The 27,206-nt window shown below is 42.6% G+C and overlaps 1 protein-coding gene across 6 annotated transcripts in view; it reads right to left on the bottom strand.

Annotated features, from left to right (window-relative positions):
• Window positions 1–26,902, bottom strand: part of siah1 (siah E3 ubiquitin protein ligase 1) — a 44,868-nt gene extending 17,966 nt beyond the window's left edge. The window contains exons 1-2 of one of the 6 annotated variants that reach the window (XM_060923844.1): window positions 26,755–26,902; window positions 8,415–8,473 (exon numbers count right to left, since the gene is read on the bottom strand). Coding sequence is in view for 2 of the 6 variants with exons in the window: in XM_060923842.1 (XP_060779825.1) it covers window positions 1,286–1,382 (97 nt within the window). In the remaining 4 variants the exon portion in view is untranslated. The other 5 variants (XM_060923842.1, XM_060923843.1, XM_060923846.1 and 2 more) reach the window with 5 other exon arrangements.
• Between the last annotated feature and the right edge of the window lie 304 nt (window positions 26,903–27,206).

Raw genomic sequence — 27,206 nt, 5'->3', positions numbered from 1 at the left:
ATAGTGTACTTTATATTATAATCAAGCATGTCAAGCCTACCGTCACTGTGTAACCTATCTCTCTGATTAGAGTTGTAGACTAACTCAAACAGTAGATTATTTCACTCATGGTTCTCTTGCTAGCCCCGCGCTGGTGCTCGGCTTAGGTTTCACTTTGCAGTGGCTGTGTCAAGACGTGTTATGCTTTGCAATAAAAAAAAAAAAAAAAATTAATTAAAAATATTGGTACAAATCAAGCCCATTCACTTTATGCTGATAAGAGAATTACAATGGTTTTTTTATGTGACAAAAATGTGCGATTAATCGCGAGTTAACTATGACAGTTGCGACATTAATCGCGATTAAATATTTTAATCGCTTGACAGCACTCATACATATATATATCAAAGAAAAAAAGCATACTAGTAATAGAGATGTAGGTGAGTGAATCAGCATCATCTTGTTGGGCATGCATGTTCCAGTCACATTAGATAGTTTACAACTACACACACCATTATATTAAAGGGGGGGGGGGGGGGGGGGGCTTATTACCCACTTGCACAATAAATTTGTGCTCTAACAAAATTGTTTTTAGCCAATAGTATTTTCTTTAAAAATATATTTTGAGGAGGAATCGTTCATTAAAATATTTCTCCCCCATTTGCTCTTGATCTCTCAAGTCAATTAAAAAAAAAAAAAAAAAGTAATAATAATAAAAAGACCACACCAAATAGACAGTGCTTTAAAATGACCACCTCAGTCTCTGGAGCCAAATCTCATCACGTACTGCATGCAATATTTTTATCATTAAAAATTTCATGATAATGAAGGGTGCCAATAATTATGGAGGATGTGTGTGTTTGGGCAAAGGCATGCGTGTAAATTAATGCTTTACAGAACGTAAAAGTTTCATTCTCTCCTGTGGACAGGAATACACACAGACATGAAAAACAAACAAAGCAGAGTTCTGTGTGTCAGAGATGCCCGGAATCTTACAGCAAACCAGGAAAAAGCAAAATTACAGCAAGCACAGAAATGTTCTCGCTTTGTCTTTTAAAGTCTCTGTATGGCATAAGCATGAACTCCCACACAAAGAAAGAGGCTACCTTGCTAGACTTTACCTAGAGGTCAGGACCAGATGAGGCCCGATAGTAAGATTTCACTCCATTCCCATAGAAAGCCCAAGTTTATAGTGCTTACACGATGATGTCTGAAAGAGGCCTAAACAGACAACATTCTGTACATGCTGTCTGACAGCAAGAGCTAAAACACACGAGTGAGTGAAAATGCACCAAGCTTGTGTTACCTTTAGGCTTGCTGGCCGTTCGGGCAGCTACGCACGCGAAGAGCTTGAACACCCCCTTCCATGAGTAGACAGGCTGTAGCCTCACGGTGGGAGACATGGGGATCGCAGCGACTCTTCATTGCGCTCTTTCCATAGAAACAAAACAGCCCATAACAGAGGGCCCCCAGCCAGTCCAATATCCGATATTCTCACTCAGAGAAAAATACCGCTCCACTAGCTTTCCGGTCCACTGCCAGATACTCCCAGGACACTTGAGGGTGAGGTCTGGCCACTTACCTACATGCATGCAAAAGCCTGCGAGCTATCCAAATGATTGTTCATTGACTGCTACAAAGTGAACATGGGGCTAAAAGGCAAAAATCACCTTTAAAAAAAAAAAAGGCACAGCGAGCAGTGGAGAACCCAAAAAGAATCCAGAAGTAATCCAAAAATGTATATTGAGCTCAGAGTGCCTGGCAGGAAGCTTGAAAAAGGAGCCCAAGGAGAGTGGGAGCAAGAGGGAGAGCCAAGGAAGAGAGGAAAACCAACAGCAGCAAAGCAAGTTTCCCCACTTGTCTAAAGACACATTCCAGCGGCAGACTCGGGGGCCACTCCCAGGCAGGCCCAAGTATCCTGCATAAACTCCTAATGAGAGAAGAGAAGAACGTATTCTCTGTGGGACAGGGGTAAAATCACAGCAAAGCGCTACAGAGAGAAAGGAGAGAGAGAGAGTCCAACCTGCATACACTTTCGCCAATGCGTCTGTAGGCTGTGGAGTCGAATGTCAAACCAGAGTTGGAATGCCCCCTCATTCCCCCATCTCACTTGCTCACACTGCGTCGGAGACGTACTTTGGGCATGGCTTGTGTCAGATTACACAGCTCCACCTTCTCCTCCTCTAACCATGTGCCTCAAACAAAGACGCTCAAATATAGCAGCACTACACTGAAACCCACAGAAGAGGGCACAGCAGGAAAATGGCTAGAAAGTAACTGTAATATCTACCGACAATAAGAAAGCATTTAATTAAAAAAAAGAAAAACCACTCACTTTAACATCAAGTACTCTTAAATAAATCCATCTTCAGTGAACTCAAATTTAAAGATAATTTACAAGATTGACAAAACTATGGTACAGAGCCTCACTACACACTGGCAATGCTTTTCCGCTACACCATAAATCAATAAATCACCCTGTCCAAGTCTCTCAACAGCCAAACAATTCCAAGAGCCCTCAGTGTAAAAAAACTGACACACACACACACCTGCCAAGACCTGACCTTTCTGCTTAAGGAGCTCAAGTTAATGCCACTGATGGCTAGGAGTAAAAACAGCAAATGCTACGAGATACCTGGCCTCATGATGCCATCAAGACACCAAGAGAAGACCTCTACTCCTTGTATTTTTCTGTAAAGTTTGTTTGCACCTTATTATACATCTCAATATCAAATCCATACATTGGCGTCAAAAACACTCCACCAAATTGTCAGGCAACAAAGAGCATGTTAAAAATAGACCATATGGATAATCTGTTGATTCAAGACTTCACCTCTCTAAAGGGGTGTTCACACTAGGGATGGCGAAAACTTAAAAAAATCTTGACCGACCACCGAGCCTCATTAGCCGGTTAAAGTCGGTTAACCTACGAGTTTAACAGGGATGCAAACGGCGCGCTTTTTGGCGGATGCCGCCTTTTTCACGGCTGAATCGTGCAGATCCGATTTTTTTTTTTGGGGGGGGGGGGGGGGGGCTTGGAGTGTCTGAATAATTTCAACGGCATTTGCTTATTTAGTAATTTTAATACAGAATTTACTCAGATGAAATTATTCAGACATTCCAATGCCCCCCCTTAAAAAAATAAAATAATAATAATTGGATCTGCACAATTCAGCCGTGAAAAAGTCGGCATCTGCGCCTTGTTTGTGTGGAGATGTATGATCTGCAATAACATGCATTGTTGGCTACAGACCGAAACATACTTTCAGAATGCACTGGCCAAGGCAGGACTAAACTCGATGTGCCTTCTAATAATAATTAAAAAAAAAAAAAAAACAGAATAATAATTTGTAAGCTAAAAAGCCTGTGTCTACACTTTTCTCTCGCCGAGTGGCAGCTGTTTTCAACTGGGGCGGGAGGACGGGACATGACTGAATGGGTGTTTCTGATTTGTCAGCTGTCTTCAACTGGGGCGGGAGGGCGGGACATGACTGAATGGGTGTTTCTGATTTGTCAGCTTTCAACTGGGGCGGGACATGACTGAATGGGCGTTTCTGATTTGTCAGCTTTCAACTGGGGCGGGACATGACTGAATGGGTGTTTCTGATTTGTCAGCTTTCAACTGGGGCGGGACATGACTGAATGGGCGTTTCTGATTTGTCAGCTTTCAACTGGGGTGGGACATGACTGAATGGGTGTTTCTGATTTGTCAGCTTTCAACTGGGGCGGGACATGACTGAATGGGTGTTTCTGATTTGTCAGCTTTCAACTGGGGCGGGACATGACTGAATGGGTGTTTCTGATTTGTCAGCTGTCGTCCTTACACCACATGGCATGCCCCAAGCGTTTACAACACAGAATTCCAGGTTCTCCACTCTAAAATCGGCAGCCTCAAAACGATTGATTTTTTTTTTTTAAACAGACAACCAAAAAAAAAAAAAAAATTAACCAGTTGACGTTGATTCGGTCAACCACAGGTCAAACGGTCATCGGTTAACATCCCTAGTTCACACGGCACATATCTGCATTGATGCTGCACCGATGTATTTTGTTGCGATATATCTTACACCGGTGTAAATTTTGTGGAGCGTTCACACGTCTCAAACCTGCTTACTAGAGAGAAGCGTGTTCGCACCGGTGCAGCCCCACTTGCGTTCACACAGCAGTTTTTGCGACCGTGCTATACGATAGTAATAACGCGGAAATGAAATATGCGCATGCGTGAAAATGTACTTCCTTTTCCCGGTTGTCATGGCATCACCAAGTGCCAGGAAAACAACGTGGATGAAGACACCAGTGTTGCCAGATACTGCTGACGTTTTCCAGCCCAAAATATGTTAAAATCTGCCAAAACGCACTTAAAACCACCCAATCTGGCAACACTGGAAGACACGCAGTTCTGTTGGTGTTGATACTCGCCATTTTGGAAGCGCAAAATACCAGGAAGCAGATTATGCAATGCCCTTATGCAATCAACTCTCCTCACGCGTAGCGAGTCTACCCCTGTAGCGTTCAGACGTCCCATTTTATATCGGTGCTGCCCCGCAAACTAGCATTTACTCCGGAGTAAATTTCTTAAACCACCTCCCAAGCAGGGTTAGATTTGCACTGGTTTAAGCAGCTTTCAGGGGCTACACTGGTATAACTTTGTACCGTGTGAACACTCTACCAGGGCAGCCCCGGTGCTACACCGGAGTAAAAGTTGCTGTGTGAACACCCCACTGAGCAAGAATGGAGATGACAATGAGATTTCAACATCAAGGACTCCGTGAAACTACAAATAAACCTGAGAACTCCCAGCACCCTCTTAAAAAGCCACTGAACAACTGATTACAGTTTCTGTTTCAAGTTTCACCTTTACAAAAGGGTAAATGCAAAAAGGTGCGAGTCATGCAAGCCTCCTTTTCAATGTAGCGCCAAATGGTTACAGCTGCCATGGACTTGTCAGCATGGTGATGGTTTGCCCTGTGCTTGAAATAATGATACAGCGGTTGTTAAAACATGCAACATTATGCTGGTACACCTGTAAAAGCTCAAATACAAACCTCCAAACACTCATTCGATCAGGAATCTCCAGGCGTGAGGTACTGTTTTCAGTTGGATGTTAATTACACACAGCACCAGTCAAAAGTTTGGACACTCCAAATTCAAATGTTTTTGTTTAAAAAAATATAATAAAAAAAAGACTTCACATCTTAAGTTTGTTTCTCTTTACTTAGCCAAGCGGTTCTTGACATAATGACTACAGTTGTAGAATAGAGCCATTTATTGTATCTTTATTACCTCGCCCAGGATGGAGTCCACCAGGGGCCGAGGTATTGTTATCGGTGGGGTTTCTTCGTTTACGATATTACGGGAAAACAGCTAGATCAAACTTCATGAAACTTTCAGGACAGATGGGAATTGGTCTCAAATAGAACCTCCAACATTTTGAGGGTCATCCAGTCAAGGTCACCAAAAAGGTCAAAATAGTTTTTGTTGTGGCTACTGCCTCATATAGAGGCGCTAGCCACTAGGGTCATTGTGCTATAAGAATGTAAGAGGAGTGCAACAATCGTGAACTGTGCATGCGCATACATGTGTTCCGATTAAAATGGCTGGTGAGCGTATACTGTACAATTCAGTTCACCATTCGAAATAAACGGACTAGGCTAAAGAAATCACTTTCAGACATGTTTATGCTTATTACAGAGGGAAAGTGCGTTCCACTGAGCTGTAGCGCCAGGCCATTTCCAGGAAATAAGGGAGTTTGGGTCATGGCGACAGCGTGTGTATGTCGGCCTCGGTTCGGAGGTTTCAGTTTCGAAAACTGTAAGAGTAGAATAATATAAAGTACAGACACTGTATATTTTACTTCTGTGATTTTTAAATTGTTCATTTTTGGATTACGCTTCATTTTTGCAGCTACTGCCTCAGAATAATATATGCACTATATTTACTGTATCAGAAAACAATATTTAAGTAGTAGCCACATGCACCCATAGGGCACCTTTTTTTTTTTCCACAATATCTTTCTTCATACAAGTGCTACCAGGCGAGGTTTGTTTTGCCTGGCAACACTTGTTTACCATTTATTGTTTGATCTCAAAACACATTAAGGCAAGAAACTGCACTAATTAACTTTTGACGAGGCACACCTGTTAATTGAAAAACATTGCGGGTGACTGCCTCATGAAGCTGGCCAAGATAATGTGCAAAACATCAAGGTAAATGCTGGCTACTTTAAAGAACCTAAAATACGAAAACCGTGTTTATTATACATACGGGCCACTTCTTCCACAGAATTTAAAAAAAAAAAAAAAAAAAGTATTCTATTCCCTTCTAGTGGGTTTATTGATGGCATGCAATATTATCATATCACTTATCCTCCATGTATTACGCCACTGTCCCCAATGGAGAAGGAGCGTGCAACATTGTTCTAATATTGCATGTTGTCAAGATAACACATCACAAGTCAGAGCTCATGCAAAGATCCAATGACAAAACTTTCTTGCTACGCACGTGCACAATCATTTCTTTGTCAGCCAAGACAGACAGAAGATGAGGCTAATCCAGTGCTACATTTAAGCACTAAACAAACAAACAAACAGGAAACCGAAGACGCACTGAACATCCGAAAGGCTACCAAAACTTTATATGTTCTTCACGCATATTTACAAGAGGAAAAACATACCAATGGACATCGAAAAACTGGAAGAGAGAGACATGGAGATGTAAAACTTCCACGTTTGCGAGTGACTGTTTGTAAAGAAACATGGCTGTGAGGTTTGCTTCATTAAAAGCGGAAGATTGAGAGAATTTTGGCTGCCAGGTCATTCCGTTGTGTGTAGCTGATGTTGATTTTAAAAGTAACTAAGTAAATGACATAGGGATAATAATAATAATAGGCTTGACTGCGCTAGCATTAGCCTGCGCTGGCACCATGTCAGCTAAAAGGCAACTGGACTGCTGTGCTAACAGCACAGAGTCATGGGTAAGCTCGCGTTGGCCTTCGCCAACGCTGCTGCTGAACGCTACACCGGCTAGAAAGCAACTGGACTGCTGTGCTAACAGCACAGAGTCATGGGTAAGCTCGCGTTGGCCTTCGCCAACGCTGCTGCTGAACGCTACACCGGCTAGAAAGCAACTGGACTGCTGTGCTAACAGCACAGAGTCATGGGTAAGCTCGCGTTGGCCTTCGCCAACGCTGCTGCTGAACGCTACACCGGCTAGAAAGCAACTGGACTGCTGTGCTAACAGCACCGAGTCGCGGGTAAGCTCGTGTTGGCCTTCGAGAATGCAGATATGGAGAGAGAGTGTGTGTGTATAATAATAAACAGTTTTTTTGTGGCCTATCAGATATATTCCATTCAGCTAGCATGATACTGAACCCATCTTTGACTTGTTCAAGATCATGCTAGCTGAATGGAATGTATCTGATGGACCACTCAAAGCCAGCTAATATTATTTAAAATACTTTACCACAGAATTCCATACATGTTCCATTTATTTCATAGTTTTGATGTCTTTAGTACGGTTCTACAATGTAGAAAATAGTCAAAATACAGAAAAACCTACGAGTGGGCATGTCCAAGCTTTCAATTGGTACTGTACATTTAGTTCCCGACTGGATGAAATTTGATATCTTCTGTGCAAATTAAAAGGCACCGTAATCATTTGACATTCATAAAAAGGACTTGAGCAGAGACCCCTTCGGATACAAGGAAAAACGCTTTTGAACTTCGTGTGTACAATTGTACACGTTATGTCCGAAGGGGTTAGGGATAAATGCAAGTGTAACATTCAAGTGGACTATTCGCTGAATATTGTCAAGTTCATGACAGATCAGTGTGAGGGACTGGAGTTCAAGTCTACAGTACATATTTTGCTTTTCTCTCTCTTTCAGTTAAACCCGACATTTCATTGTTTTGTTGCTAGAAACTGATGGACAGATGCATTCCAACAGCGTGCTGCACTGCATTATGCAGTTGACTGTGCATACTATCATTTTTAACTCCCACCAGTGCACCAAATTGCCTAATGAATTGTTAAACTATGACGACAGCTGGTTAATTTGAAACAGCTGGAGATAGATTTACATTGGTGGTACTATTTATTCGATTACTGTTTATTTAGGAGTACATTATGACTTACCTGACTGCCATTCAGCATCTATTCATTTATACCATTGTATTCATAAGGTGATGATCAGAGTTCATCTTAAAAGGACAGCATTCATGCATCCTTTTGAGGCAGCGTTCTATTGAATCATTCGAATGTTTGAAGTCGAATGGGAGAATGCCAGCCAAACATTTTATTTCCTTCTTTTAATTGCTTTTGAATTTTAGAATCCACCCAGATGATAAATGGAATGTGTGCCTCCATTTTTACTGCACAACGAGAGGGGAAAAGAAAAAAAAAAAAAAAGGCAAATACTTATGCTGCATTTGACTTACCTTAGAATTGGGACGTTGTAATGATGTCATGTTCAATCTCTGTGTGCTCAAGGTACAAACTGCAGGAAAGATAGATGATTCCATGTTCGTCTTTTGTTAGTAAGAAGCTAGACAGCTGTGATTAGTGACGTAAGGAAGTCGTAGTTGAGATGACCCTGAGTTCCCAAAGAGGAACCAAGTTGAGGGGGCGTTTTATTTTACCTCATTACTAATCACCATGAAAACGGTAAATTTTGTTATTATGCAGTAATAGTGTCCTGTGGGAACGGGAGCAAAACAGCAAAGTCGAAATGTCAATCTACCCCCTGTCAACCTAGTAACATTTATGCAAGTCTTTTGTTATAGCTCCAGTGAGAATCGGAACAATCAGATTTGCGTGTTGTGACGCAAATGTAGTGATATTGTGACAGCACTAGTCATACCGCCTCAGGATAAAGCAACCAGCAGCAAACTCAACAACAAGCAAAGATAACATCGGCAGATACAGTGGGAGCACCACTAACGAGGATAACCAAAACTGTGGATAAGAGCAAACCAGATATAAAACTTGTTTTTTCATAAGGCTTAATTTATAAACTACATCGTGATGAACAAAAGTAACTAAAAGTAAACAGTTACAACAATATACTGCAATAAAAAAAAAAAAAAAAAAAAAGTTCTATAATCGTGGCTCTCCCCCACAAATGAATAGGATTCCGATATTTCCATTTAATATTTTTATCATAGTTGAGGCATGAAGATGACCGCAAGCTGACCTAGTGGTTAGTGTGTCCACCTCTAGACCAGGAGATTGCGAGTTCCGCTCATGGGCAGGTCACACCAAAGACAAAATCATAAAGGGGGGGGGGGGGGGGGGGGCCGCGGCGCTACTGCCATCTACGCTGCAATACAGATGCGAGTAGGGAGTCAAATTCTCACGGTTACCAGAGGACTGTCCCCCACTGTAGGGAGCACCGACTAGCTCCCTAGCTATGTAATTAGGCGACAGGCCAAGGGTTATAGAAACAGAGACTGGCACCGCACCCATGCGTCTCAAGAGCTGGTTAGTACTAGGACAGGAGACTACCTGGGAAGACCAGACCCTGGTGCAGGAGGGACTTTGACTTGAAGCATGGAGACAGATACAAGTGCAGAAACTTTATTTACACAGGATAAACAAGGCGCAAAACCCCACCACACAGACAGCATGAAAAATATGAGAAGACATAGAAGTGAGGAACACTTATGGAAAATAGACAAACTAAAAGAAGCCAAAGTTTAAATAAGGTAAGAAACGAAAGTGAAACCAGTTGCGTGTGGTTAATGCTGTCTATAAGCAAGGCGTGTCAGAATTGTAGGGTCGTGCTTGATTGAGTCAGCGGATACAGTGGTCCCACTGTATTAGCAAAAAAAACTTATAAATAGCCTTTGCTTAAACAAAAGCGTTCAGAAACAGGAAGACAATTCTCTCAGAGACATGATGCAGCCTGATTCATGCCATATTACTAACTAGCTAATGTTTTTTTAAACAATGGACTTGCCGCCTTGTGAATTATACGTCATATCTGGTCTTGCATGGTTTGCACTCCGTAGCATTCCATTAAATATACAGTATACAGGTGGGAATACACAATGTGTTACTTTTCCGTTATAGAAGACGGAGTGGGAATGTTACCGTATGCTAATATAAAAAAAAAAGTCATGGCATTTCAAGACATTGAGTTCTACATACTTTTTTTTTTTGCAACTATACAACAGTCTGACCAAGACTCAATCACTGGGTCTTAACCTGCATTTCAAGCACTCATCCGTTTAATTCCAACCAGTTCAAAAGAAAGGCCAACATCCACTGGCTGTCTCATTAACCAAAACAGGCTGATGGTAAATTCATTTTGCTTTGCACAAGGCAAATTATTTGCAGTGTGGGGAATCTATTTCAAAGCCTTGGGGGTTCACTTAAGGCGATTTACAGTTGTATGTAGACTATGCAGAGCATACACTATAGCCTATGCAAGTAACCTACACCGTAATGAGCATTTATATTTGTGCGTTGGTATATCTGCATCACTCTGCAATTACACTACTAAAATGCTAGTTGTTAGTGGGGTTTCTATGCCACCATATTGGGTTTCTTTGTGTGCTTCAATCAATGAGGATTGGAATTGAGCAGATCATGAGAGTTGGAGTTCATAAATTTTGAACAATGGTTATTTTTACTGAAATTACCACAATACAGAAGAGAGAGAAGACATCGTCAGAGGAGATGGTGTTCATGACCACTGAATTGTAACCTCTTCTCAACTACCCCTTTTTGACCAACAGAACAGGGTTCTTGCACCGGTTTCACTCAGGATTCTTTGAATCTTGGTGCTAGTTAGCGAACCAGCCCGTGTTTTCACCAGTTTTGAGCAGAACTATTGTAATCAAGGCTGCATCATGAACAGGGGGCGTTGCATAATGGACCATGGAAGTAAACGGTAGTAAGCAAGATCATGGATTGCACAGATTACCTGCAAGCTTTTGTTCCGTTATTGCAGATATTTGTTCAGTCCATTTTTTCTAAAGATGCATCCTTTTCTGTTGTGTTTTCCATTGCTGTGCTCTACTTCCTCTCCAAACTAATGACACAGCCATTGATGTCACAGTTCACGCTGGAAAAATCAACTATATTTTGGTTTCAGCTGGGAACCGAATTTTCAGGTACTGAACCAATTTATTTTTGGTCGAAATGCTCTAAACGGTTCAAAATTTGGTGCAGGAACAAGAACAGAACCCATTCCCTGTTGGTTGAAAAGGGGTAAATTTGGTCCATGTTCGTTCATCTCCTGTTGAGCAGCTGAAATGCAATGCTACGAAGTGTACCAATTACAGTTCCTGTAGTCCATGTTGCTGCGACGTGTAGTTAAATTTCCAGGGAGGTGCACATCACGCTATGACGTAGGCTAACGGCGTAGCATGTAGTACGTGGCTATGCCGAATGAAAAATACATGGCATTGTGGTGTAGTGGTTAGCACTGTCACCTCACAGCAAGGTGGTCCTGGGTTTGGGCCTAGTGGCTGATGGGGGGGGCCTTTGTGTGGAGTTTGCATGTTCTCCCCATGTCTGCGTGGGTTTCCTCCGGGTGCTCCAGTTCCCCCCCAGTCCAAAAACATGCCGTTAGGTTAACATGGGGCAGCCTTGGGCTGAAGTGCCCTTGAGCAAGGCATTTAACCCCCAACTGCTTCCTGTGTGCTGTAGCATATGCCGCTTTTCCACTACAAACGCGGCTGAGCCGTGCCGTGCCGAGTCGAGCTGAGTCGAGCTGAGCGGGGCTGTTGGAGTTGCATTTCGACTACAACCGCGCTGAACCGTGCTGGCTGGAAGTGGGTGGACACATTGGGTGGAGTTAGTGAAAGTGGGTGGACGTCACGTGATGTCGTTAAGCAGCGCAAACAGTGACATCAGTGACAGTGGCGGAACAAGTCAGAGCCGGGCCGGGGGCGGGGCAAATGACCGGGCCCTTTATTAAAGCTTATCATAACATCATTTTAGGCTACAAAATGTCCGCAGCTGCGGTGTTTACCAATTTCAACACTACCGGGTGCAACTATGTTATTTAGTACATCAAGTCCTTCAAACGAACATGTAACTCAGAAACAAAAAACATTAGGATACTGTACGTGGCTCATAATAAAACATCAATAGCCTATACTGCGCACATTATTTGCAGGGCATACGGCGAGCCTTGCGCTCCGCGAACTCGTCCACGATGCTCTGTATGTCACTGATTCAGTGATCTTTTAAGCGGTAGTCTCACGACCCGGAGAGTAAACAATAAACATGGAGGACATGGAGTCGTTAGTGTTGCTGGTCTTGGTGCTGTGGCTTGTTGTCACCGACAACGCGGACAGATACTGGCAAGAGCGTATAGATGAGGCGAGGCGCATAAGGCTTCAGAAATTCTCGTAATTCGTAATTATTCTCCTTCCGGGTTTGCGGTGTTTACAGATCCCAGCGCGCTCGCGGGGCGTGTGTGGGCATGTGAGGACACGCCTCCTCACCAATCAGTGCACAGGGGAGTGTCTGCTCACGCCCCCAACCTCAGTCGGCACGGTTTGGCTCGCTTCAGCCCCACTCCAAAACGGTGCGAGTTTTAGGGGCTAAGCAGGGCTGAAACGAGCTGAGTCGTGCTGGTTTTTGGTAGTCGAAACGCGAGCCGTGTCGGGCTGAAGTGAGCTGAAGCGAGCTGAAGTGAGCTGAAAAAGGGTAGTGGAAAAGGGCCAATAGCTGCCCACTGTTCTGGGTATGTGTGCGTTCACTGCTTCAGATGGGTTAAATGCAGAGAAGGAATTTCACTGTGCTTAAGAGCACATGTGATAAATAAAATTGTTCTTCAAGCAGCGTAGACTCAAACAGCTTCTAAAACAATTGTGCAATACACATTTCTGTGCTGAATGACAAGAACATAACTTCAAACTACAAATTTATAACCATCTTCCCTGTGCACCTTTAAGATGATGCTCAACATGCACAGTGCAGGTGGATTTATCTTCGCTCACTACTTAACTAGACTATTTGAACAACAATTAGAAATAGTCGTCAATCAGTTAATTTAAGACCACAAAAAGAGGCATCCAAGTAACTACATTTTGGGAGCCAAAATAATGGAGTTAGAATGTATAAATACAATTTGTATGAACTGATTTCATAACTTTACATTACAGACGGGACTGTAGTGACATGGCAGGACTACAGCAATAACACCTACTTCAATTGCTGTCTGAAACCAAATGAAGCAGGACGTACTGTCTACTACGCAGTTCATTACAGAGTCCATCCCAGCCATTACCTCCTTCATCTTGAACAGATCCGTTGCATGGAGAGAGCCCATTAGTGCCGCGCCTGGTAGCATGATACGTATGGAGAGCACAGCACTCAGTTTGCTAAGGTAACATGCAGCTGAAACCATTAGAAGACTAATGCAGCATACCATGTGACCGAACAGGGAGTGCACGTCTCTCCCTCTCTCTCCACACACTCTTATGCTCCATCGCCAAATGCACCAAGACTTTTCAGCAACAAAATCTTTTAACATTTACCTTTGGAAAGGGGGGGAACCCACATAAGAGCTGCACAGCTGTAAAGAAGTACCTGAGGTACACAAGGACAGAGCTAGATGAGAGTAAACGAGTACAATTTTGCCTAGCTGTATACCAATGTGGGTGGCAGCTACAGCCTCCCCAGAGTAAGCCTTCACAGATTTACAAAAAACATTTATTGTTCTGTTTTAATGTGTATTAAAGGGGAACTGAAGGCAAGTTCATAATCAAAATTCTATTTCTCTCATTTTATAAAATGTAGGAATGCATTTCTGACAGCTATTTTGTCACTGCTATAGCAAGTTATGGGTGTTTGAAATACGCTATGTAATATATATCAGTCCATATGTCAAAGCAATGGCCATAAACGAGATTCGCCGAAACCTGTGCGAGACGTAGTAGGACGGAAGTAAAACGTACAGTGGAAATCAAAGTGACCAACATCTGCCAACGTTGTCAAAAGACACGCGCGCCCTCCTTCGAATGCTGACGTAATCAAGTCGGAAGTTTTCCGTGTCCGAAATCGCCCCCTACTTACTATATAGCGGGGACGCCATTTTGTAGCGCTGTCCGAAACCTTAGTGAGGATTTCGTGGGAAATGCGCTCAGTATAATACGTACAGTATTTATCACAAAAATACATGCATGTATTATTTATTATTTTGAAAACCCACCAGCCGCCTGATCGGGCACGTTTTAATTGTGCGACAGTAATGACATAAATACCAGCGCGACGGACTAGTCCTGATCCTGTCGTCTTTCCAACTCTTCTCTATTCCACGTTAGTTCGAAGTTATATGGAATAATCTCCAGGTCACGTACGTGAGGGAGTACGTAATACTTCACAATGCAAATGCATCAGCACAGTCCTTAAATAGGCAAACACATATGCTGCTTTTCCACTACCAACGCGGCTGAGCCGTGCCGTGCCGAGTCGAGCTGAGCGGGGCTGTTGGAGTTGCATTTCGACTACAACCGCGCTGAACCGTGCTGGCTGGAAGTGGGTGGACACATTGGGTGGAGTTAGCGAAAGTGGGTGGACATCACGTGATGTCATTAGGCGGCGCAAACAGTGACAGTGAGCTTTTAAGCGGTAGTCTCACGACCCAGATAGTAAACAATAAACATGGAGGACATGGAGTCGTTAGCGTTGCTGGTCTTGCTGCTGTGGCTTGTTGTCACCGACAACGCCAACAGATACTGGCAAGAGCGTATAGATGAGGTGAGGCGCATAAGGCTTCAGAAATTCTCGTAATTCTTCCGGGTTCACGGTGTTTACAGATCCCAGCGTGCTCGCGGGGCGTGTGTGGGCATGTGAGGACACTCCTCCTCACCAAATCAGTGCACAGGGGAGTGTCTCCTCACGCCCCCAGCCCCACTCAGCTTGGTTTGGCTCGCTTCAGCCCTACTCCAAAACCGTGCAAGTTTTGGGTGCTGAGTCGGGCTGAAGCAAGCTGAGCCGTGCTGCTCTGAGGTAGTCGAAACGCGAGCCGTGTCAGGCTGAAGTGAGCTGAAAAAGGGTAGTGGAAAAGGGCCAATAGTTCCTTAATTGAGCTCAGGTGCGCCTTGTTCACGGCACGCGTGCTGGAGTCCACTCTGCGCATCTTCAGGTGCATGCGCCACAGCACGCAGGATTGACACTCCACTGATGAAGCTGGCAAATCTCGAAATTAATCTAAATTGGAATGATATGGCAATTTGGCCACTGTGTAAACAGTTTTCAAAATAGCGGCGCCGAAACTCCACGTTCAAAGTCTCGCACAAGTCTCATGAAAATTGCACGGATAAGCGACGTCTCCCGTGGACCATATGAACTACGTTCAACATGGCTAAAAACCGAAAAGGCCAATAAGCGTAATAAGCCAATACAAGGTCATGATACAAGGTTAATAAAACTGAAAACGTAATTGAATAAACACATTAAGAAATAAAGCAAGTTTAAAAATGACTTCAGTTCCCCTTTAACACTATCCAGCTTGTGCGGAGAGAATAAAAACACACAGATTAGGTGCTGACAAAACTAGTGTTGGTGGGCTAGCTAGCATCCAGTGTTTATCAAGTAACCACAACACCAACACGTGAGATTACAGTGCAGCAACCAGCGAGGTTTTGCCCTTTCACCTGGAACTGAGCAACTGGCAGTCACAATGGGCACAATAGTGGTTTTATTCTCATAATGCTTGTGTAATAAGGAGAAAGCCGATAATTATATCCTTATGAATATTTGGGCCACGTCCCAAACCACATACTACCATGCTAAATAGTCTGTCAGTATATTACTAAGCAAACCGTGCTTTCATGCGGATTGGGATATGGACCCGATTTCTCAGTGAAGGCATTTTAATCCGCGTAGTGGAGAAGTGAGCACAACACAAGAAGTAGCATGAAACTCCTTACATCCAGTAGCTTTGCATGCCTGTACTGTAAGGCACATCCGTGGCCTAAATATTGCGTCCCAGTATTTTTCAAGGGCTTTAGGGAACACACTGACGTGATATTGTTCTATTAAGAGAAAGCTGCATGGCTAAAAACTTTTCAGTAAAAGAGATAACCTATTGGTATTGGGTTAACGCAACCTGTTAAGTTTAGATTTAATGACTTTCTGTACAAGACACCCTCAAGGCAAAGATCTGGTTAGTACAGTCATATAGGCTAACCCTCATACAGCTAAAAACCATGAACAGGTCATGTTCAAGATATTGCTACTGCGAGATGCAAAATATCAGACAGGGCGTGAACAATAAATGTAACGGCATGCTATAAATGATCACAAAAAAAACCACTCAGATTACAGCTGGTCTAACGATTTCTCTCAAACACTGATCAATTCCACTGTTACAGTAGAAAGTGGCTGATTAAAGTAGCTATTTTTGCATAGATCGTTTTATCAGTCATCCATTTTTATATGTTAACTGCTTTATTTTGGTAGACATTAAAAATCTAAATTGAAGCTAGAGTTTTCTAGTTTATTGTGTTACTGCTGTTTCGCTGCCATTTTAACGCAACCTCAAATCAGAAACTAGAACTGTGAGCAGATTCACTATAGAACACCCCCTCCGCTTATGAGCCAGTCATCATATATTGCCATATGTAAGGGAATAAGTTGGAGTTATCTCCCCTTTGAAACATTGGACCGGGATTATTTTCCTTCATGCACATCGTCAGGTGGTATACTGTAACTGTATAAAGTTTCACCAAAATCCATCAAACCGTTTAGGAGGAGTTGTGCTTATAAGAGACATGTGGACAGACAGACAGGGTGACTCCTATAAAATTGCAAATAAATAAATCAGCAATCTAAATTTACTTTGACTTGTACTTCATTGCAGACAGTATGAACCCAAGATATTTCATGTTCTGCCTGGTCAACTTCATATTTGTCAATATACATCCATTCCTGCAACACTTCCTAAAAAAAAAAAAAAAAAAAAAGACGGTAATTTAAGCCTTGCAATTAGGGCTGTGCTCGTTTGCCATCAGTTGCTCACAATATCGTGCCATATATATCGCGATATATCGAGTTAAACGATGTAGAGATGCACCGGTCAATCGGCCGCCGATCAAAAAGGCCGGTTTTCTATCCAATCGGCCCAATCGGTGACCGGCCGGTCACTGTCGTCATTTCCGGTTTTTGGCCGGTCACGCTGACACGCATGCGCAGCAGCTCAACGCGGACGGCTCAAAACTGAACCAAAGCAAAACAAAGACGTCGTTGATCTGGACATATTTTACCGTGTGCCAGGACGAACCGAAACAGGCTATGTGTAATGCTTGTAAGTCTAAAGTAAGCCGTGGAGGATCAACGCCTAAGACTTATGGAACAACCAACTTAAGACGCCACTTGGAAAAGAAACACCCATGCTTGTTTAGCAAGTATAAAGAAGACACGGCTGCTAGTGCTAAGACTAAGAGGGATGTACCTGAGTCACAGCAACAACACCCCACCGTCGCCCCTATGTTCGACACGAGTGTTGAGAAGTCTAATGCCACCACTCGAAAAATAATGGAGTACATGGCACTGGACGACCAGCCGTTCAGCGTAGTGCAGGATAAAGGCTTCGTCAACCTGATTAAACACCTGAGTCCACGGTACAAATTACCAAGTAGGCGATACTTTTCTGATACAGCGCTGCCAGAGTTGTTTGAGAAGGTTTCAAGCCATATACGCAAGCTACTCAACGCCACCAAATCTCCGATCAGTTTCACGACGGACATTTGGACTTCTAACGTGAGCTTAATGTCAATGTTGAGTCACAAGAGCATGTGGTGCACTTTATTTTTTTTTATCCTAGGCCTATATTAAATCCTGCACTTATTATGTGAAAAGAAATAAAAGGCCTAAAATGTGATTTACTTAGAGAACCAGTTTTCAAGTGTGCATGGTGCACTTTATCTTTTGTTTGTCTTAATATTTTAGTTTTTTTCCTATATTGACCTGTAAACTGGACTGAATGTTATGGTCAGTGTTCTAAATAAATCTGCTCAGGGGGCACTGTTGAAACTCACTATATCTTATTTTTGATGTTTTATTCTCAAGCCAAGTAAACATGGTGTCTATTGTATGATTATAATGATTTCTTAGATAGAAAATCGGTATCGGTAAAACCGGTTTTGGCAGGTCAGACCCCCTCAAAAACCGGAAATCGGTATCGGCCAAGAATTTTGCAATCGGTGCATCTCTAAAACGATGTCTTTAATGTATTGTAAGCAGAGGGCGCGAATACGTTTGGCGTCAAAATTATTCAATCAATGAGTCTCGAGACGAGGCCATGGAGACATGGGGGACATAATTAGCGGCTTGCAGCGTCTGTAGCAGAGCGCCTAATTTCTAGTGCGCATGCCCCGAGTAACTGGAAGCGCCATTTGTAAATAACATTTTTGGTTGGAACAGGTTGCAAGCATGACTTTCCGTCGATTTCTGGCATGTAACATGCTTTAAAATCAAGTGAAAATTGATAACCTGCTACAGAACCAGGAGATATGCATGAAATGTGTCATATATGGGATTTTCGATTTTCAAGTGAGTAAACGATATATCGTACCCCCGAAAATCATGCATGATCGAGTATCACGAGCTGTGAGCACAGCCCTACTTGCAATGAAGTAAACATGATGAAATAACGATGCGATTTGAAACGGGTGATGTCAACAGGTGACCGTAATCATGATTTGGTACAAAAATCACTTTCCAGGAACGGTCCAGTTTTTGAAGAGCAAAGTTGGACAACAAATGCATGAGAAAATATGAATTATTTTAAAAAATAAATGTTCCTCAAACAAAGATAGGAAGGGATTTGGATTTTTCATCCTCTACAGTACAGATCATTAAACGATTCAAGGAATCTGTAGGAATTTCGGTGGGTAAAGGACAAGGGCACAAACCCAAGCTGAACACCCGTGATCTCTGATCCCTCACATGGCACTGCATCATGAACAGTCAGTCAGTCATCTACAGCTGATATAACCACAGTGCTCAGGATTACTTTGGCAAACCTTTCTCAAGCACTACAATATTGAGTTGCATCCACAAATGCCAGGTAAACTTTTACTGTGCAGAAAGGAAGCCTTATGTTAACTCTGTCCAGAAGTGCAATTAACTTTTCTTTGGCCCAGAGGTACCGTATTTTCTGGACTATAAGCCACTACTTTTTTCCTAGGTTTTGAACCATGCGGCTTATACAAAGGTGCGGCTATTCTGTGGATTTTTCTTCCACCGCTAGGGGCGCTCTAACCAGAAGTAGAATCAAAAATAAGATAGACGAAAAATCAATGCAAAGAAGAATTAGCAGATCTTTAGCAGATAGAACACGCACGACAAATTACTAACTGGTAATTATTTTCAAATCCAGCGAAGATGATTAAAGTGACTTGTGGTTTCAAACACAGGAGAAATGAAGGTAAATAAATACCGGTTATTTTCTCTTGGTTCTGTTCCGTTTTAATCAGCAAAGTTGCTGCCGTGTTAAAAGGCACTGTTCGGAAAGAATCTGTTCAGGTACATACATGTACATTTACAGTACAAAATCGTTCTGCACATGCAGTAAATATCTAATTTTTCAACATAGATATCTGCGGCTTATAGCCCGGTGCGGCTTGTATATCTTTTTTTTTAAATTTTTTTTAAAAAATAGAGCGGATGCGGCTTATATACAGGTGCGCTCTATAGTCCAGAAAATACGGTATCTGGGATGGACCATCACACAGTGGAATTGTGTACTGTGGTCAAATGAATCAGTATTCCAGGTTTTTTTTGTAAGAAATGGACACCATGTGCTCCATACCAAAAGGTGGAAAGGACCAGCCAGACTGTTATCAGCAACAAGTCCAAAAGCCAGGGTCTGTCATTGTATGGGGTTGTTTCAGTGCCCCTGGCAAAAGTAACTTACACTTCTGTGATGGCAGCATTAATGTAGAAAAGTACATTGAGATTTGGGAGCAACATATGCAGCCTTAAGATGACAACGTTTCCATGGATACTTTAACATGACAACGCAAAACCACATTCTGCACACATTACAGAAGCACGGCTGTAGAAGAGGGCGCCTGTCCCCAAGAGAGAATGTGTGGTGAATTTTGGGAAAAAAAAAAAAAAGACAACCTCGTACCATCGCACACCTTAAAGTGCATATCACGGGTAAATTCAGGAGCAAGATCAATGTAATTCTCCTATTTTTTATTAAACTTTGGTCAAATATCTGTCACATTTTGCGCAATTATTTTTACCTTGCGCAATACCAGAAAAATTCAGTTGAAATCAAGCCATTTGAGGCGAATTGGTCCGCCTCTGAAAAAACTTGCCATTTGGATTTCCCGGCAAACATTGATTTTCGTGACGTCACGTGCGGGACGCCTCCCTCTGAATCCTACGTCAGCGCTGGTTTGTTTATGAGAAAACGACCTGGTGGTTTTCTGCAAATTTCTTCAACGTCATCACGTAATTATTCAAATGGTTAACAGATGTATCGTAGGAGGGTGTAGCAACACCAATCATGATGGGATTAGTACTCATCGTTTTCCAAAAGACCAGACAATGAGAGAGAAATGGGAGTGCTTCGTGCGAGGCACCCGGAAAAAGCCGAGGACCAAGCAGAGCCGAGAAAAAGAGCAAGAAAATCGGCAATTCACAAGTTGACTGTTGCCAGGGTAAGAAATAAGAGACTATACTCTAAATTAGGTGTTCCTGTGGTACACGGATAATGTTGTTATTTATTGACACACAAAAATAAACACGAAAGCACTGGGCGATAATACACTTATTTCACATGTATCATAGGATATGCGTGTCAGGACTTGAGATCTTGGGACCTGTCAAACACGGGTTAGATGTATATACGGTACAACCCTGCTTAGCTGATTCCATGTGTGTAGCTTATAAAATCTTTCTCCTACAGTAGCCAGTACTCTTCTAAATGAAGAAATATATAAATACATAATAGTAATTAGAAAAAATATGATTTATGTAACAATCGATAGATGAGCACTGATACATGAATCCATGGGTTTAGAAGCTCAGGCGACAATTCCATACTTCAATGCAAAATCGCTCGCTGCTAAACTTGGTCTCCACAGGCTGTGCACTGAAACCGTGCAAGCTCGCACAGCCTGCTGGAGCTTCCGCACGTGACGTCACGAATCTGGCTCCAGACTCCCTTGGGATTTTTCCAGACGCATTTTATTTTTTGTCTGCTGTAGACAGATGGCCTTGTGCAAAATTGCCCTTCTGGATGAGTGTGTAAAGGGGCATACTTTCATATTAAAAAACAAAACCACTAAATTGGTCCAGGATATGCACTTTAAGACCCGTTTGCAGTAAGAAGGGGACAAAACAACACCCAAAACACTTTGGCGTGTTCAGCCCCTAAACATCTTAAGTGTTGTGAAAAGAAATGGCAACAGTTTAAAAGTAATAAAGGCTTTACGATGCCAAATTTTTTTGAAATGCGTTGCAAAAATCAAAATTGAAATGTTAGTTTTTTCAAAATAAATTCATCAGGTAAAACACCAAATAATGTGCCATTGTATTGTTTTGCGCGCAATACAGGTTAGATTATTTACAAAATCACTGTTTTCAGTTCAATTTCAACACATCATCCAAGCTTTTTCTGATTTGGGGTTGTAGTAAACCTAAGTATCATGATGCACATCATAAATCAGGAAACTACTTTCAAGAATGGTAATATGTCATCAGATCGCTCACCAATTAGAAGCAATTTCTTGTCTAAATGAGAAAAACAAAATATTGTACTATTTAATCAGCAGAAAATGACACTGCTCCAGTATATAAAAGGCAAAAATTCTCCCACCTTCAAGACACACAGTATGAAGGTCCTTATTTGTTACAGTTGAACAGATGGCCAACTAGTATTATGATTATCCAGCATGTACACTTGTTACACAAGGAAGAAACAGAAACTGGTATTTAGCATGCATGTACGTGAGAGGACAGCTCCTTCCGAGATGCAACTGCGCAAAACAATATAAAAGGAGATTGAGACGCAAAAGGACTAGGGACACAGAAGCTGCAAAAGGATTCAAAAGAACCAGCTGTCATTTTGGCGAGAGGTTGCCAACTGTGCATAGCTCCGCATGTGCAGCTGCTAGCGAGGCTGCAAAATGCCGAGGGGCAGACTGATCGAGTATATGAAACAGTTAACATGCAACACAATACAAAATGACTCCACTGAGCCTCGTACATGAATAATCCAATTTAGGTGATTATCATGCGCAAGGTTAAGAGCTAGCATCACACGATCAATAAAACTCAATCACTTGCTCTATGAGGGCAGCAGATGCGACTCAAACAGATGATATAGTTAATAGGTCTTTTCCTAAATGCTCCATCTGCTCGATCAGCTAAAATTTGTGAAGTTTCAGTTACATAAAAGCCCTTGCTTTAAAAAAAATAAATAAAATCTAGATAACAGTTGTTGCCAATTGTTAATTTATTTATGGCTAGAAGACAATTTGAAGTGGTTATGATTTGTTTTGATAAGCGGTTCCTCATGTTACCACTTTTTATAAACGTTACAGACTCTAAACAGACAAGATATCCATTTTGTAGTTGGTGAGCGACAACTGCACCGTCCGGTCATCTTTAAAACATTCCATTTGTCATTGACTTTTCTTTCAATCAAGCCATGCCATGCATCTGATAGTCGACCTGACAGTATAAACAAAAATGAAAAATCTACAAAAATTCTCCTTTCTGACTCAATTTCTCTCGTCACGTAGCCTGTCTTTGGTCTGATGAGCTGCTTTTGGTGAAATAATCTACACAAGTGCATGTGATTGGTTAATTCTTTACAGAAACTGAACTGCTTAATAGTTAGAAAATGTTGAGTTGCTAAACTAGGGCCAGTTTCGCCCTCCCTTACATTTTTAAAGAACTCACTCGGTTCACCCATCAAAAATATTTTGCTTGTCCTGCACAAGTCAGTCAGTTAAACCCTGTACTAAACTACTTTAGTCTAATTTAGAAGGCTAAACATGGTTAGATAAGATGGTTATCAATTTTGGATACCATAGTGACGACACTTAAAGCTCACCAACCTGATGCACCCTAGGAAACGTGTCCAAAATAAATTGCTTTTACAATTAATGGGATCAGAACACTTCGTCCAATGACCATTTCATCCAAAGCCTTTTCATATGCACTATTATTTTATATTTCAAGTATTCATTTGATAGAAAAAGAATCCTCCTCAACAGAATTTAACCGAAGCTGAAAACATTTTTGTAAAGCAAATGCCGTAAGATTTAACATGATCCGGACGCCTTCGAAAATGAATAACTCTGCCAACGGAGCTCACAGCAAAGGCAAATGTTATAAGCACCTCCCTATAAACCTCCCCCTTTGAAAGAGCACGGTCCTGGGTTGGTAGGACCACACCTCGAACTGGGATTTGCAAATGAAGCCCCCGCGATAGCGCTGCTCCACGCCTGAAGATTTAAAGGGGAACTGAAGGCAAATTTCTCTCTCATCTCATTATCTCTAGCCGCTTTATCCTGTTCTACAGGGTCGCAGGCAACCTGCAGCCTATCCCAGCTGACTACGGGCGAAAGGCGGGGTACACCCTGGACAAGTCGCCAGGTCATCACAGGGCTGACACATAGACACAGACAACCATTCACACCTACGGTCAATTTAGAGTCACCAGTTAACCTAACCTGCATGTCTTTGGACTGTGGGGGAAACCGGAGCACCCGGAGGAAACCCACACAGACACAGAGAGAACATGCAAACTCCGCACAGAAAGGCCCTCGCCAGCCACAGGGCTTGAACCTGGACCTTCTTGCTGTGAGGCGACAGCGCTAACCACTACACCACCGTGCCACCCCCCATCAAAATTCTATTTTTCATTTTATTAAATATAGGAATGCATTTTTTATAGCCATTTTGTCACTGCTATAGCAAGTTATGAGTGTTTGAAATGCACTATGTAATATCAGTCCATATGTCAAAGCAATGGCTGTAAACAAGATTCGTTGATGGAAGTAAAACGTACAGCGGAAATCAAAGTGCCCAACATCTGCCAACGTTGTCAAAAGACGCACGCGCCTTCTTTCAAATGCTGACATAATCAAGACGGAAGTTTTGTTTGCTTTGATAGCAATCAGGAAAGTTTGAAAAAAGTAGGCAGTAATCATTTAAGCTCGTTTCTGCGCAATATTTCGTTTGGAAAGCAACTTTCAAAATGGCAGCACTGACACCTGGCTGACACTTCACATTTCGAAGTCTCACACAAGTCTCATGAAGATCGTACGGATAAGCGACGCCTGCCATGGACCAAACGAACTACATTCAACATGGCTAAAAACCAAATAGGCCAATAATATTTAATTGCAGTCAGTTGCCAATACGAGTCACGATACAAGGTTACTAAAATCAAAAACGTACTTGAATAACACGTTAAGAAATAAAGCAAGTTTAAAAGCAACTTCAGCTCTCCTTGAATACAATCCAGCCGGAAACAGACGTGCAAGTAAGCCTGTAACGATGAGGGATTTAAAGCGCATATCATGGGTAAATTCAGGAGCAAGATCAATGTAATTCTCCTATTTCATATTAAACTTTGGTCAAATATCTAACATTCTGCATTCTCTGCAATTTTTTTTTACCTTGCGCAATACCAGAAAAATTCAGTTGAAATCAAGCCATTTGAGGCAAGTTGGTCCGCCTCTGAAAAAACTTGCCATTTGGGTTTCCCGGGAAACATTGATTTTCGTGATGTCATCTGCAGGATGCCTCCCTCTGAATCCTACATCAGCGCTGGTTTGTTTATGAGAAAACGACCTGGTGGTTTTCTGCAAATTTCTTCAACGTTATCACGCAATTATTAAAATGGTTAACAGATGTATTGTAGGAGGGTGTAGCAACACCAATCTTGATGGGATTAGTACTCATCATTTTCCAAAAGACCGGACAATGAGAGAGAAATGGGAGCGCTTGGTCTACACAGGCTGTGCACTGAAACCGTGCAAGCTCGTGCAGCCTGCTGGTGCTTCTGCAGATAACATCACGATTCTGGCTCCAGACTCCCTTGGGATTTTTCCAGACGCATTTTATTTTTTTCTGCTGTTGACAGATGGCCTTGTGCAAAATTACCCTTCTGGATGAGTGTGTAAAGGGACATGCTTTCATATTAAAAAAAAAAAATTGGTCCAGAACATGCCCTTTAACTCATCCTAGGGTCAGCAAGTGGCACGGGCCGATGTGGTTCCGCTCCATAGTGTCAAAGCACACATACTATGGCACTCATTTGCTTCGGTCAAATTCCATCAAGAATTCCTTCTTTTTTCCAAACAAACAAAAACAAATACCTGAAATATAAAATATGGGCGGCACGGTGGTGTAGTGGTTAGCACAGTTGCCTCACAGCAAGAAGGTTCCAGGTTCGAACCCAGTTGCCGGTGAGGGCCTTTCTGTGCGGAGTTTGCATGTTCTCCCCGTGTCTGCGTGGGTTTCCTCCAGGTGCTCCGGTTTCCCCCACAGTCCAAAGACACGCAGTTAGGTTGATGTGGGGCGTCCTTGGGCTGAGGCGTCCTTGAGCAAGGTACCTGACCCCTGACTGCTCCCCGGGTGCTTTGGTGTGGCTGCCCACTGCTCCAAGTGTGTGCGTGGGTTCACTGCTTCAGATGGGTTAAATGCAGAGGATGAATTTCACTGTGCTTGAAGTGTGCATGTGACGAATAATAATAAAAGGTTTAATTGATAGGGTGTATGAAAAAAGGCTTTGGACGAAAAAGCACTGGATGAAATGACCTGTACTCTAATTAACCACCTTGATGAGGGTCTCAGTAAATGAAGATGGACCTGAACACAAACAGTAGCATGGAGCCTGAATGTTGCAGCAAAACAGATCAGTGGTCGTTATGGATACTTAACCTGCGCCATCTTATCACGGATTATTATCGCCTACTGCCATTAATACAAGCTTAAAACTGACACTCTCAAATTCATCAGCAACAAGGATGCAAACAGGGCATCGGATCAAATCGCAGCTGACCTGTAAACAAAAACAATCGATCACACTGGCACGAAGATACAAATAATGCATCCAGGTCGCAGGTTCTTGGGTTAAATCCAGTAGGGTTTTAAACAGTCAGTTATTAGTTACAGGACTTATTTTCTGTCTCGAAGCAGAAGGATATAAACACTGCGTGTGACCGTTCTTCCTAACAACAGGTTACAAACCTTCTGTCTGGAGCTGCATTACAGCAAATACACAGAACCCGAGCTCAACTTAGCTCGCTGCTCAGGGTTTTCATTACAACATCCTCAGATCACTCTGGTCTCATTATTTCTGGGTCACAGAGGGTCGTGGGCTGACTGGCAATAACTAGCTAGCACAAATATCAAAAGGCCGATGCTAAACGGAGCATGGAGTTATTAAAAATAAACCGTTTTGTCATTTCAGAGCTGCCCAGCTTGCTAGACAGTTAGCTGTATAAACAAAACCAAACCAAACCAAACCTAGCTAGCTAGCAGCCCGTACAGCTTGCTAGCAAGCTGAGGTAACCATTTAATTAGCCAACTTAGCAGGGTAGAAAAAAAATAGGCTAGACAGACCCAGGTTTACACACGCGAAGAGATATTTATGCAGTATTTTATAAGACAAAGGTAACTGAGTGCCTCACGGATGCTGTATCTGCCATGTTTACAAGCCATCGTCATTAGCCTTGAAGCTAGCTAGCTAGCGTTAGCCAGCCGTTGTTCGATACATAAAGGTAACCCCGTTAGCTCAAACCAAGCAGGTTACGCGTACAATTATCCAGAACTTACCTCTAAATAAATATCCTCGTCTTTCTACTATTAAAACCCAACCGGATAATCCGCCCACTGTTTCTAGTTTGGCCCTTTCAGTGTCCACAGTCGCAGCGGAGCTACAATGAAGACGCTGTGGGGCTGCCGGCAGCCTCGGGCTCGCGCACTCACGGACTCAAATAGTTTCGTGACGGAGCCGCGGGCGGCGCTGTGCTGTGCTCTGTCTGCTCCCACGCGCTCAGCAAACATGAGCGACAGGATACAGCTCTGGTTCGAGCCGCTCTAGAGTCTCATATCATCTCTAGCCGCTTTATCCTGTTCTACAGGGTCGCAGGCAAGCTGGAGCCTATCCCAGCTGACTACGGGCGAAAGGCGGGGTACACCCTGGACAAGTCGCCAGGTCATCACAGGGCTGACACATAGACACAGACAACCATTCACACTCACATTCACACCTACGGTCAATTTAG

The sequence above is a fragment of the Neoarius graeffei genome, chromosome 6 (assembly GCF_027579695.1).
Source record: "Neoarius graeffei isolate fNeoGra1 chromosome 6, fNeoGra1.pri, whole genome shotgun sequence".
NCBI classification, from domain to species: Eukaryota; Metazoa; Chordata; class Actinopteri; order Siluriformes; family Ariidae; genus Neoarius; species Neoarius graeffei.
Note: the sequence above shows the minus strand (reverse complement) of the source record. Positions and strands in the feature narration are given on the sequence as shown.